Below are 14,828 nucleotides of genomic sequence, written 5' to 3'. Positions count from 1 at the left end.
CTGTATTCAGAGGAAGAAAACTTACCTTAAAAATTAAAAAGATTTGTTATTCTGAATTAACTGAGATTGGATATGGAAACAAATTTATAAAAGTTCATTTTTGCCTGTACAAATACGTTTGTAGTAATCAAGTTAGTCATCTACTCTTTTACTCTTTTTTTTTTTTTAAATATATTTTATTGATATTTTACAGAGAGGAAGGGAGAGGGATAGAGAGCTAGAAACATTGATGAGAGAGAAACATCGATCAGCTGCCTCCTGCACACCTCCCACTGGGGATGTGCCCGCAACCAAGGTACATGCCCTTGACCGGAATCGAACCCGGGACCCTTCAGTCCGCAGGCCGACGCTCTATCCACTGAGCCAAACCGGTTTCGGCTACTCTTTTACTCTTGATATTAAATAATTAAAAACATTAAAATCAGTTGAGTTTGGCAAATGAAAATTTATGGTTTCTAAAAAAGACCATTTATTTAAGTTATTGTAGAAACTTTTTCTCTTAACTAAAGGACCTGGAACTTTACCTTATCTTCATAATAAAAATAATACACTTCTTGAATCTAACACTTAAGAGTGAGATTCATTTTTAAAATTTTAGCCAACCTGATACTTTATGAAATATAATTTGTATACTGAAAAGTGTATGAAACATGACGCAATTTAACCAATTATTATAAAGAGAGCTACCATGATACCACTCTTGGAAAAGTCAAGAAATAGAGCATTGCCTGCACACAGAAGCCTCACAACCTGTCCCTTCTAAATCCCCACTGCTTCCTTCCCACATAAGGGTAACCACTATCCTTTTTGTGGAACCGTTTCCTTGCTTTTCTTAATGTTACCCTTATATGTTATCTAAGTGTGCATTGCTCATTAGTTTAGTTTTGCCTAATAGTGAACTTTCTGTAAATGGAATTATATAGAATGTTTTGCTTTTTTGTTTTGCTTTTTTCCTTAATATTATGTTGGTTCATCTGCATTGTGTAGAGATGTAGCTTATTTTCTTTGTTCTATAGTATTTCACTTTACTAATATACTGTGATTTTTATCTGTTTTCTAATTGATGGATATCTGCAGTCTTTGACTAATTATAAAAAACTAGAGGCCCGGTGAACGAAATTCATGCATGGGGGTGTGTCCCTCAGCCCAGCCTGCATCCTCTCGCTATCCGGGACCCCTCAGGGGATGTCGGGCCTAAACCGGCAGTCGGACATCCCTCTTGCAATCCAGCACCATACTTTTCATACACCAGTGACCATACTTTCCATACAGGTGACCATACTTTTCATACAGGTGAAAGGCATCTTGCTGTTATATGGGTAGCTACATTTTTTTGCCCTGATTATGAAAAGCCCTGATTACATAACATGATCCTTCTGGGGCATTAATACCATTTCCCCCATCTAATGGGTGGAAAAACTGAAGCAGAGAGAAGTTAAGTAATTGGCTTTGTCCCACAGTTATAAGTGTCAGAATCAGGGCTGACCACAAAATGTGGAAGCCAGAGTCCATGCATGTCATCACTGCATCATCATGTTTTTTCACTGTTAGAGCAGCCTTGCCAGGTTTTAATTTTTAAATCTAAGAGACTGTTCCCAATATATAGGGTAGGGTCCCTAGGCCTGGCCAGAGATCAGGGCCATCTGTGGGGTAACCGGCAGGCGGGGTGATTGGCTGGCCCCCCGCTGGCACCTGCCTTGGCTGGCAGCCTGGCGCCAACCACTGGCCGGCTCCGCCCCCCGATTGCCTCTGCCAGTCACCTCCCTCTCGGGCGGGGTCGGGGGGAGCGCACAGATGCTCAACGCAGGAGCTGCCCCTGGTAGTCAGTGTGCATCATAGCAACCGGTCGTTCTGCTGGTCATTCCACCGTTCAGTCGATTTACATATTAGGGTTTTATTATATAGGATGGTCCTGGGGTCCTAGCCGGTTTGGCACAATGGATAGAGTATTGGCCTGCGGACCAAACGTTCCTGGGTTCTATTCCAGTGAAGGTGGCACGTACCTCGGTTGCAGGCTCCTCCCTTGCCCAGGCCCTGGTCGGGACAGGTGCAGGAAGCAACCAATCTCACATTGATACTTCTCTCTGTCTTTCCCTCTCTCTTCCACTCTCTCTAAAATTCAATGGAAAAATATCCTCGGGTGAGGATTAAAAAAAAAATGGTCCTGGGAATATTTTTTATAGGTCTTCTAATATGCACATACATACATGCATTTCTTTTGGATATATATCTAGGGATAGTTTGGTTTTAATGTATTTATGTCTTCAACTTTAATAGATGATGCACAACTTTTTCAAAGTGGCTATACCAGTTTATGGTCTTATAAATTGTTTATGAGAGTATCTGTTGATTCATACCTTCCTCAACAAATAGTACAGTTAGGTTTTTTAAAACTTTAGCCAATCTGGTACTTAGTTACTTTTTTGTATTTTTTATTTCTCTGAATACTACCGAAGTTGAGAATTGTTTCATATCTTGATTGTCCATATCGATATCTTGTGATCTTGTAGTGTAAGTCTTTTTACAGTATTTCCATCGGGCTGTCATTTTTAAAAAGGTGGTGTGTCATTTTAGGGAGCAGATAGGAATTATATGTGATGAGTCCATTCGCAGCTTATATGTTTTACAAATATCTTCTTCCATCTGGTTTGTCCTTTTAAAAAAAGACTATTTTTAAAATACTTTTAAAAGTTGTGCTAAAAAGCATTTGACCTCCTAACTATGTTTAGGGTATATAGTTAGTAGTTTTAAGTATATTCACAGTATTGTGAAACAGATCTCCAGAACCTTTTTATCTGACAAATCTGAAACATTAAATCCATTAAACAACTATTCCTTGTCCCTTTGCCCCCTCCCCAGTAACCACCTGTCTACTCTTTGTTTCTATCAATTGACTACTTTAAATACCTCAAAAGAGTGGAATTATACAGTATTTGTCTTTTTGTGTACCTCATTTGATATAGCATAATGTCCTGAAGGTTTATGTCGGATCTCCTATTCTGTTCTGTTGGTCTATATGTCTGTCTTCTTGCCAGTATCATACTGTTTTGATTATTGTTGCTTAATGGTATGTTTTGAAATCAGAAAGTGTGAGGCCTCCAACTTTATTATTTTTCAAGATTGTTTTTGCTATTTGGGGGTCCCTTGATAGTCCTTGTAGATTTTAGGATGCATTTTTCTATTTCTATAAAAAATGTCATTGGGATTTTCCCCCCCTAAGTTTTATTTTATTTATTTATTTTTAATCTTTATTGTTTAGAGTATTAGAGATGTCATTCTTTCTTTCCCCCCATTGCTCCCTTCCATCTGGTTCCCGCCCCGCCCCAGGCCTTCGCCACCTTATTGTCATAGGTAATGCATTTATGCACATAAGATTTTTGTTTAATCTCTTCCTATTTCCCCTTTTCCCTCTGAGAATCGTCAATCTGTTCCATTTCCATGCCTCTGATTCTCTTTTATTCACCAGTTTATTCTGTTCATTAGATTTCTTATTCATTTATTTTGATTTTTAGATTCAATTGTTGATAGATATGTATTTATTGCCTTTTTATTGTTTATATATTTGGTCTTTTTCTTTTTCTCCTCCTTTCTCTTCAGCATTTCCTGAAATACTGGTTTGGTGGTGATGAACTCCTTTAGCTTTTTCTTGTCTGTAAAGCTCTTTATGTGACCTTCAATTCTAAATGAGAGCTTTGCTGGGTAGAGTAATCTTGTTGTAGGTTCTTGCTATTCATCACTTTGAATATTTCTTGCCACTCCCTTCTGGCCTGCATAGTTTCTGTTGAGAAATCAGCTGACAGTCGTATGGGTGCTCCCTTGTAGGTAACTAACTGCTTTTTAGCATTAGGATTTTGATAGGGATTGAATTGAATGTGTAGATCACTTTGGACAGTAGTGATATTTTAATAAGTCTTCCAAAACATGAATATGAAATGTGTTTCAATTTATTTGTATTTAATTTCTTTCAGCAGTATTTTATAGTTTTCATTGTATCAGTTTTTCACCTCCTTGGTTAATTCCTAAGTATTTTATTCTTTTTGTTACTACTGTAAATGGAATTGCTTTCCTATTTTTTTAGGGATTATATATTGATAGTTTATAGAAATGCTGTTGACTGTAACCTGGTGTTACCTGAGGATTGAATTCCTTTGTCACTTGTCAGCGAGGTTAAGGTTCTTGGGGTACCGCTGAAATGAGAATTTTCAGAAACCCCCACGGGAGGATGAAATGTGATAAAGGCTTTATATGTATGAAATTACATTCCTCAGGTTCCAAAGTCCTCTGCCCCTTAAGCCAGTCCTGAAAGAGGTGCAGGTGTGAGTTCAGTCTCCCCCCATTCCATGTTGCAGCTGGGTGTAGTTCAGCATCCAAGCTAATTAAACTCCATTAGTCCATGCGTGGAGCCCTATATGGCCATAAGCCATGTGGGCATAGGGGAGCATGCCCCTGCAATAGGAGTCACAGGAACCCAGCACCCTGGAGCCAAGAGAGTGCGCTTTTTTGTCTAGAAGTTGATATATTCATTTTTCACTGCTTGTAGTGGCCATGCCCATTTGGGCACTAATTTGTTCCCGGGTGTGATTGACAGACAGGCACCTGCCCACATCTCTCAGACCTTTACTGGGCATACGTCTAAACTTCCTTTGTCCAGTCCCTTCCCCCAGTGATCAGTGGGGAACAGATATGGAGTGTTAAATGCAGTTTTTTGGCAAAGGGTGCCTCATTGCTGTGTCCATGACTTCTATTATTAAGTTGAATAGAAGTGCCGAAGGTAGGCATCCTTGCCCTGTTCTGATTTCAGAGGGAAATCTTCCACTATTCAGTATAATGTTCATTGTGGCTTTTTCATATATGGCTTTTATTATGTTGAGATAGCTTCTTCTTTTATTCCTAGTTTGTTGAGTATAATAAAAGGGTGTTTAATTTTGTCAAATTCTTTTTCTGCATCATTTTGAAACGTGGTTTTTTACTCCTTTATTCTTCTAATGAGGTGTATTGTTTAGATCAATTGTCTGACGTTGACTCATCCTTGCATTTCAGGAATAAATCTCACTTGGTCATGATGTGTAATTTTTGTAATATATGCTGCTGAATTTTTTGTTGAGGATTTGGGGGTTTGTGGTGTCTTAACTGGCTTTGGTATTGCTGACCTCATTGAATTAAGGAGTTTTCCCTCTTCAGTTTTTGGAAATGTTTTAGAAGGATTGATGCTAACTCTTTATTATCTCCTGTTTTTCTGTTCTCTATTTCATTTATATACTAGAAGCCCGGTGCATGAAATTCGTGCACGGAGGGTGGAGGGTGTCCCTCAGCCTGGCCTGCACCCTCTCGCAATCCGGGACCCCTCGGGGGATGTCCGACTGCAGGATCGGGCCTAAACTGGCAGTCGGACATCCCTCTCGCAATCCAGGACCGCTGGCTCCTAACTGCTCGCCTGCCTGCCTGCCTCATCGCCCCTAGCCACTCTGCTTGCCTGCCTGCCTCATCGCCCCTCCTAACATCCTCTGCCTTGCCCCCCCTGCCCCTCCACGGCAGCTTCCTCTGGAAAGATGTCCGGAAGATCGTTTGACTGTCCGGTCTAATTAGCATATTATGCTTTTACTAGAAGTCTAGTGCACGAAATTTGTGCACTTGGGCGGGGGAGTGTCTTTCAGCCCGGCCTGTGCCCTCTCGCAGTCTGGAAGCCCTGCGATTGATCACCCTGCAGAAGCCCCACCTACCGCTGCAGGCTGGGTAGCCTGGGCCTCCCTCTTTGGGGTGATTGTGGAGTCCCCCTGCTGGTGGCCTGGGCCTTCCTCTGTGGGGCGTTCATGGGGCAATCATGAGGCCCTCCAGACCATTCGCATTGCACCCACCTTGGCAGCGGCAGTCACTGCTGGGTTGCCGCGGCGCCTGCGACCCAGGAAGAATTGAGAGGTCAGCAGTTCAGCCTACTTGCCAGTCCCTGCCCACCCAAGCCTGCTGCGCATGCAGCCTGGCATTTGGTCGTCTGTTTGGTCGTTTTGGACGTTACGGACTGTGGCTCTTTATATATTAGGATTATTATAGATGCTTTAATCCAGTGGTTGGCAGTCATTAGTCAACAGAGCCAAATATCAACAGTACAACAATTGAAATTCCTTTTGAGAGCCAAATTTTTTAAACTTAAATTTCTTCTAACACCACTTCTTCAAAATAGACTCGCCCAGGCTGTGGTATTTTGTGGAAGAGCTAAAGAGCTGCATGTGGATCGCGAGCCGCAGTTTGCCGACCACAGCTTTAATCTGTAGTATTTCTTTTCTTCTGCTAAGTTCTTTTTCTAATTTCTTAAGTTGTAAATTTAGGTTATTGATTTCAGATCTTGCTTATATATTTTTAATGTAAGCATTTATAGCTATAAATATTCTCCTTAGCACTATTTTTGCTGTGTCCCCTAAGTTTTGGTATCTTGTGTTTGTTTTCATTCCTCATTTTTTGTGTGGTTTCTTCCATTAGTTGTTTTTTGTTTTTTGTTTTTTTCATTTAAAAAATATTTATTTATTAAATTGCTTGGGATGGTATTGGTCAACATGAACATACAGATTTCAGATGTGGGTTTCTATGTTACATGATCTGTACTTCCATTAGTTGTTTAATAGTGTGTTGTTTAATTTCCACACTTATGTGACTTTGGGTTTGTTTGTATTACTGATTTTGAACTTTGCATTTGTTCAGAGGAGATAATTTTTTATAATAGATATCTTTTTAAATCTATTAAGATTTAATTTGTGGCCTTGTATCCTGGAGACTATCGCATGTATACTTGAGAAAAATGGATATTCTGTTATTGTTGGGTAGAATATTCTGATATGACTATTACATCCAGGTGATTTACTACATTGTTCAAGTCCTCTATATCCTTATCTTCTTTCTGTTTCCTCTGGTCATTATTATTTTTTTTTTTTTTAAGGAACAGTAAAGTTCATGGATTGGCCACTTCATTTTTTAAAAATATGTTTTTATTGATTTTAGAGAGAGAAGAAGGGAGAGGGAGAGAGAGATAGAAACATCAGTGATGAGAGAGAATCATTGATCATCTGCCTCCTGCACACCCCACACTGGGAATTGAGATCACAACCTGGGCATGTGCCCCGACCAGTAATTGAACTGTGACCTCCTAGTTCATAGGTCGATGCTCAACCACTGAGCCACACCAGCTGGGCCACATAAAATTTTCTTTCAAGATCATGTAAAATTAGTAGTCATTAAGGATTATAAGCAGATAGTTTGTAGTTATCTTTATTTTTAAAGTGAATGTGTTATCTAACAAAATTTGATTGACTGCTTCTATGAATTTTAAGTCTTGCTATCATAAATAAAAGTGCAGAAATTTACATTTATTGTTTCCTTTTTTCAGTTCCCTGTGTATAGTTAAGAAAAAATGAAAATAAATGAACCATTTATATTTTTAGGCCCGAATAGCATTTTTGCAAGGAGAAAGAAAAGGTCAAGAAAACTTGAAGAAGGATTTAGTAAGAAGAATAAAGATGTTAGAGTATGCATTAAAACAAGAAAGGTATGTGTGTCTCATTTTATTAAGTGAAAAAAATAAATTAGAACACATATAATTGTACAAGGTATTCGAAAGCACTTTGAAAGATACAAAATACAAGATGATGTTTTGATTTTATTGTCATATCAGGAAAGAAAAAGGTTGAAATCTTTAAATTGAAATATCTTTTGTTATAGAATCTAAGGCTTGGGATTTTCTTTTTAGTTGGCTGTATATGTTAGCTGGGTAATATACCTCTCTTTTCTATTAAAGCAGTACATTTCTTCCTTTGCAGGTAAAGTTGAAAGAAACACATTCATACCGTTTTTTATTTGTTATTTGGGAAATCTACCAGTAGTTTCTTAACTGTGTAGAAAAGGGAAAAATTTTTTCTTTCAACAATTTATTATTAAATTTTTCAGGGCAAAATATCACAAATTAAAATATGGCACAGAACTGAACCAAGGTGATTTGAAAATGCCAACCTTTGAATCAGGTAAAATATTCTTCTATTGCCCCTCACTCCTTCCCAAAGAATAGTTTGTTCAAGCTTATTTTTATTTAATAGACATGTTCTCTTTTCCCCTATTTTCCTTTGAAAGAATTGGTTGGTCAAATGGTTGACTATTGTACTACTACTGTCTAGAATTTGGGGAAAATAATAAATGAATGAAAGTAAGTAGTTTCATCTACATCTCAATCCTAAGTTTATTTGTTCTATTTTTGTTGTGTTGAAATCTGTGTAAAATTGTGGGTACATTTTTTATAGTAATTAGAGGTGAAAGGTAATGAAGTAATAACTCTTTCTCCACCTGTAGGCAATTATTGTTCATCCTATGTAAGCTTAATTTTTTACTATTTAAAACTTTCTGTTTGGAGAAGCTGGGATTAACTCAGTTTGTTCTAAAACATTTGGAAATTTAATTGAATTGGAAATTGTAGAAGCAGCCAAATAAGGATAAGAGAAGGAAAAAAAGTATCTCCAATTGGCTTAGCTCTTTTCTAAACTGATAGTGAATAGTGAGTCTGAGAGTACTATTTGACAAATAGTTGTGCGGAGAGTGGGGGCTGTATATAGGAAAGAGCTAATTTTAGGGTTCCATATGATTACAATTTGAGTATCCTAAAAGTCTAATAAGGTATATACATTTTGATTCATATGATACACTATTTGGAAATAATACTAGTAATTTCTCAGGTATATTTAGAGCCCATTTATATATATACATTTTGATGATACAAATTGAATTCTATGCTGTTGGATGTTGGGTACTAAGACAAAAAGATGTCTTTTCGTTATATAATTTTTCTTCTATGGTTGTTTCCATATCTAAAAAGTCAAAGTATGTATATGTATGCTACAGAGAGTAAAGCTTACATATGGGGTTTTTTAGTTAGGTATTATAGTACATTTGATAAATTTAGTTAATTGGTTTTTTATTTGATAAACCAAAAGTACTCAGAACTAGGGCAGAACACTTCATGCATATAACCTGCAGTTGATTTATTTTTAGATCATCTCCACTTTCTAATATGGCTAGAATATTCAGAAAATAAGCAATCACTTTCTAGAACTCAAGAACTGTCCATAACTGGGTCTGCATAAATGTGAGGAAGGAGGCTAGTTGCAGCCATATTTTCCTAGAACTAGAGTCAGAATTGGCTAGCTGGTCTCAGGGCAACAGTTTGTATAAAGCAAAATCATTTAGCAAATAAATATTTCCTGCCCATACTGAAAGACTTGTTTTTAAACTTAACTATTGAAATTTCCTGAAATTGAGGAATAAAATAACATACAAGTATTTTATTTATAGGAGACACACTAATAACAAAGTAGATTGTTTTTACAGAGGTAGAAAAACTACTCAGGATGTTTAGTGGGAAAACAAGGGGATGGTCAGAAACACACCATGCAAATAAAGTGGGATAAAATCATTTACATCAAAGTCTAGATAAACATTAAGTGAATCAGTATTGCCTTTTATATGCTCAAAATAAAGCAAAGTATAAAAAAGAGAAAATGTGCAAAATACTGATTTGGCAAAAGTACAAGATATGCATGTTTTTATACCTCTATCTCAATAATACCAATCTATAATAAAAAAAAGCATAATACGTAATTAAACTGGACAGCTGAACGACATTCCGGACAACCTTCCGGATAAAGCTGGAGCTGCGAGGGCATAGGCGGAGGCTGCAAGGGCTAAGCCCCTTGCACGAATTTCGTGCATCGGGCCTGTAGTATATATGTAATATAAAACTAACCCTATAAGAGGGGTTGTACCCAAATATCTAAAGAGCTCTTTTTTCCTTGCATTTAGATTTTAAAAAACTTGTAACAGTAGAAAAACAGGCAAAAGACCTGAAAAGGCACTCGATAAAGTAGGATTTACAAATGGCATGAAGCGTATGAAATGATGCTCAATTTTATTAATAATTGAGGAAATACAACTTAAAAACACAGTGCAATACAGTTAGACACCTACCAGAATGGCTAAAATGAAAAAGAGAAAAAGTCAAGTGTGGATAAGGATGTGGAATAATGAGAACTTGTAAACCTACTGATGTTGGGATTGTAAATCAATTTGTCAGTGGTATTCCTAAAGGGAACATAGCATGCTCTGGGACCCAGTAATTCCATTCCTAGGTGTTCCACTCCCTAAAATGCATATGTATGTTCATTATAAGGCTTGAATAAGAATGTTCATAGTATCATTAATTTTAATAGCAAGAAAAACTAGAAAAAACTGGAATGCTCTTCAGCATTAGAATTCATAAATATATTGATATTTTAGCATAGCAGAATGCTATTTAGCAATAAGCTAACAAACTATAAATAAACCTGACAACATGGATGAGTCACATAAAATTGATATAATTGATTTAATGTTATTAAATTAAAAATTAATCTAGTTTTGGGAATTTAGGGTAGTGTTGATGCTCTTCTGGGACTATCTAGTGACTAGAAAAGGGCACAAGGAAAGCTTTTGGGATGCTGACAATGTTTTGTTTCTTCATTTAGGTACTGGTTACATGGGTGTGTTCAAAAATTCATTGAGCTGTACGCTTACGATGTACTTCAAGAATATCCTTAGCAGCATTATTTGTAATAGTGAATAATGGAAACTAATTTCAACATTAGGGGACTGGTTAAATTAAATAGGTATATACTTTCTATGGAATATTATGTAATCATTTTATAGATGTTAATCTATATTTATTGCCATAGAATGTTCAAGAGACATTGTCAAAAGCTGCTTATAATGCAGTACACATATTGTCCTTTTTTTTTTTTTTAAGGAGGGAGAAGCTTAAGTGTGTATTTTCAGATGAAAAATCTGAAATGATAAAGTCTTTTTAAAAAAATATATTTTATTGAATTTTTACAGAGAGGAAGGGAGAGGGATAGAGAGTTAGAAACATCGATGAGAGAGAAACATCTGTCAGCTGCCTCCTGCACACCTCCTACTGGGGATGTGCCCGCAACCAAGGTACATACCCTTGACCGGAATCGAACCTGGGACCTTACAGTCCTCAGGCTGATGCTCTGTCCACTGAGCCAAACCGGTCAGGGCATGATGAAGTCTTAAATACTAACTTTTGGTGATGGGATTTGGGGCAATAGTATTCTTTTTTAATGTTTTTTTTTTTTTTTTTCTGTTATGGATTGTATTTTATGTGATTTAAAAATAAAATGGTATAAATAAAATTATAACTATAAAAATAAGGTGACTATTAGAATGAAAGAATCATTTCTAGAAATTGTAGCAATTCCTTTGTTCAGGGGAAGAATGAGAAAATAATAATGGGATTGTTAAGGTTAGAGAAGTAATATCTGTAGAGAATATTTGAATTACTACCAATAAGTACTTGTTCATGTGACTAAGGAGTCTAGGAGCCTAACAACTGTGATTTATTCTAAGTTCTCAGCATTCATTGAGGGTTGATCTTTAATGGCTCTCTCTGCTTTATCTTTATTTTTATAATAGAAATTTATGGGAAAATAGTGCCCATAGGTAGTTTTGAATTTCAGTCTAAGGATACTTACTCGGAGCTTAACTGACCTGAAATTATACTATTTATTAAACTTTTAAAATCTATATACTTCGTTACCTGAGAATAAAAATGACTTTTTACCTGTAGTAAAACTTTAACTTTTAGTTCTAAAAATGAAATTAACTATATACACTCTACTGATACCAATTCAGGATTGTTATTATATATACCTAATTTCTTACCTGTGTTGCTTTTGAATAGCTACTGTAAATATTAAGTATAGCTTTTTAATTTCAAAAGTATTCAACTCAGAATTCTAATAGTTAGAAAAGTAATAATAATATTGTATTTCAAAGCCTGGGCTTTTGATTTTTGAATCCATGGTAGTTATAGTTAATGTACACTTGGCTTTTCCTAATTTTAAAACAGGAGGGTAGTACCTAAGTGTTTGGGTTATTGGGATAAACACATTTGAAATGAGTGTGATCCACAGTAAATACTCAATGAAAGTTAATTTTTTTCTGTTCTTTATAAAAATATTTAGGTATATTTTTGTGGGAATTTTTCCGTTAGAGAACTTTGGCAGTGTTTTCAATAGCTGAAATAATGTGTATGAAACTTGTCTTTTTGTTGTTAATTTTTAGAAGAAACCAAAGATGCAGAAGCTCCCACAGCGCCTCAGAATAGCCAGTTAACGTGGAAGCAACGCAGACAACTGTTAAGACAGTGAGTAATGGCTCATTTTCACTTTTAAGGATCTAGGTTGGAAGTGCCTATATTCAGTCACTTTTCAAGTGAAAAATTATTTAATGATACTGGTACAATGCACATAGTTTTCATATTGTTTTTTAAATGCTTGGATCTTTTTAAAGTTTGTTTCCTCTGAATGTTCTTCAGGATGATGCTGTTTTTTTTATTTGCAAGGTAGTATGTTGTAAAGACTGAAGGCCAGAACAAAAACAATACAGAGCTCAAACTTGTAAACACTCCATTTCCATCACTGCAAAATTCACATATTTGGTTTTAAGTGAGAATGGTTTAGAGAAAGAATTTAACTGGATATCTGAAACTTCAGGAGTGGATTGCCAAGTTCCTATCCTTCACTTGAATTTTTGAGGAACCTCTTTTTGACATTTGAATTCTTTGTTGTATTAAAAGTACTTCTGTGGCAAATCTTACTGTCTTTGATCTATTTGTTCTTCTCTCATGTTTTGCATCTTTGATACTGGTGTACTTACCAATATCCTGGGTTACTTACAATTATTCAACCTTCTCAACTCTAGACATCTTTACCTGTATTTAAGTAACCCAGTGATGTGTGGTCAGACTCTTGACCTTGTTATGTTACCTAGAACTATCTCTGGGGTAGTCCATGATCCAACAGTTATCTTAAATTCCACTTCTCACTCCAGGTTCCATGTTTTCACCCTCTGACTTTACCTTGCTCTTTAGAACCTGACTACTTTATTTTCTTCATTAGCTCCTCTCTACCTATGTTTGGTTTTTATTTTATTTTTGTTTGCTTTTTTTTGTTGTTTTCATTTCCCTAGCTCCAGCTTAGACCCCATTATCTATCACCCTTTTGCTAGAACCCTTTGCTTTTTTGCTGCCTACTGCTTACCCTCTCACAGCAGTCATTTTAGTATACCTACTTGCAATATCCCCAGCCCTAGTTCAGTTTATTGTGCTTCTACTTCTAAATAATTCTTGGAGAGCCCTAGCCAGGTCCAGGTGGTTCAGCTAGTTGATACATCTTCTCATACACCAAAAGATGGCACGTTTGGTTCCCAGTCAGGGCATGTACCTAGGTTTCAGGTTTGATCCTAGTCAGAGCATGTATGGGAGGCAACCAATTGATGCGTCTCTCTCACATCGGTGTTTTCCTCCCTCTCTCCCTCCCTCCCTCTAAAACCAAACATATCCTTGGGTGAAGATTAAAATAAAAAATAATAATAATTCTTGGAGAAAAATGATAGAATCTTATAAATGCCCTTATATATTCATGGTTTCTTGTCCAAACATTGCAAAGAGCCTTTCTCCATAATTCTGATCATCTTCCATCGACTTCAGTGGATATTGTAAACTTTTACCACATCTCAGCCCATTCTCTCTTGCTGTCATTAGAGCACCTCAGGTTCTACTTGACTGAAAATAGGAAGGCTGTCAGGTGAGAACTCCTTAACTTTTTGCTTTCCTTTCTATAAATGTATTTAAACCTCACATTCATCACCTCAGTTACTAATGTTTCATTCAAAGAAGTATTTATCAATTAGAACTCTCAGTGACAAAATTCAAACTAATTTTAGTGAGAACATATTGTTTGGAAGGATGATGGGATAGCTAGTAGAATTGAGGGAAGTGCTGAATAACTGAGTGTCAGAAAATGAGAGCGGGGGTAGCACAGAACTTTCCAGGGACTGGAAAACCCAGGATTTTTTCTTATTTTCTGTTTTTCTACTCTTCTATGTATCAATTTTATTCTTTTTCAATTGAAAATCACTTTTCTCCAGATGGCAGGAGATCCCCTATTATAGAGTAACTAGAGGCTTGGTGCACAAAATTCGTGCACTGGGTGGGGGGGTGTCTCTCAGCCCAGCCTGCAACCTCTTCAATCTGGGACCCCTCGGGGGATGTCCAATAGGGATAGGGCCTAAACCGGCATTCAGACATCCTTCTCACAATCCGGGACTGCTAGTTCCCAACCACTCGCCTACCTGCCTGCCTGATTGCCTCTAACCGCTTCTGCCTGCCAGCCTGATCACCTCCTAACCACTCCCCTGCCAGCCTGATCGACACCTAACTGCTCCCCTGCTGGCCCAATTGCCCCCAACTGCCCTCCCCTGCCGGCCTGGTTGTCCCTAACTGCCCTCCCCTGCCAGCCCGGTTGCCCCCAACTGCCCTCCCCTGCAGGCCTGGTTGCCCTCAACTGCCCTCCCCTGCAGGCCTGGTTGCCCCCAACTGCCCTCCCCTGCCAGCCTGGTCCCCCCCAACTGCCCTACCCTGCTGGCCCGGTCGCCCCCAACTGCCCTCCCCTGCAGGCCTGGTTCCCCCCAACTGCCCTTGCCTGTAGGCCTGATTTCCCCCAACTGCCCTCCCCTGCAGGCCTGGTCGCCCCTAATTGCCCTTCCCTGCTGGCCTGATAGCCACAACTGCCCTACCCTGCCGGCCATCTTGTGGCGGCCATCTTGTGACCACATGGGGGTGACCATCTTGTGCAAGGATGTGATGGTCAATTTGCATATTACCTCTTTATCATATAGGATTTCTATGGAGTAGAATTGGTTTGACTTGGTCAAATAACTGTCTGTGTCGGTTATTTTTA

At 37.7% G+C, this 14,828-nt stretch overlaps 1 protein-coding gene across 1 annotated transcript in view; it reads left to right on the top strand.

The window, feature by feature from the left end:
* STRN3 (striatin 3) overlaps positions 1-14,828 on the top strand; it is a 122,454-nt gene that overhangs the window by 33,918 nt on the left and 73,708 nt on the right. Inside the window, exons 2-4 of the mRNA XM_080643104.1 lie at positions 7,431-7,534; positions 7,933-8,006; positions 12,151-12,232. Coding sequence (XP_080499230.1) covers positions 7,431-7,534; positions 7,933-8,006; positions 12,151-12,232 — 260 coding nt within the window. The remainder of the gene's footprint in view (positions 1-7,430; positions 7,535-7,932; positions 8,007-12,150; positions 12,233-14,828) is intronic.

This window comes from Plecotus auritus, assembly GCF_963455305.1.
Source record: "Plecotus auritus genome assembly, chromosome: 1".
In the NCBI taxonomy this organism is placed as follows: domain Eukaryota; kingdom Metazoa; phylum Chordata; class Mammalia; order Chiroptera; family Vespertilionidae; genus Plecotus; species Plecotus auritus.
The sequence above is the reverse complement of the archived record's forward strand: the minus strand, read 5'-3'. Positions and strand labels throughout refer to the sequence as shown.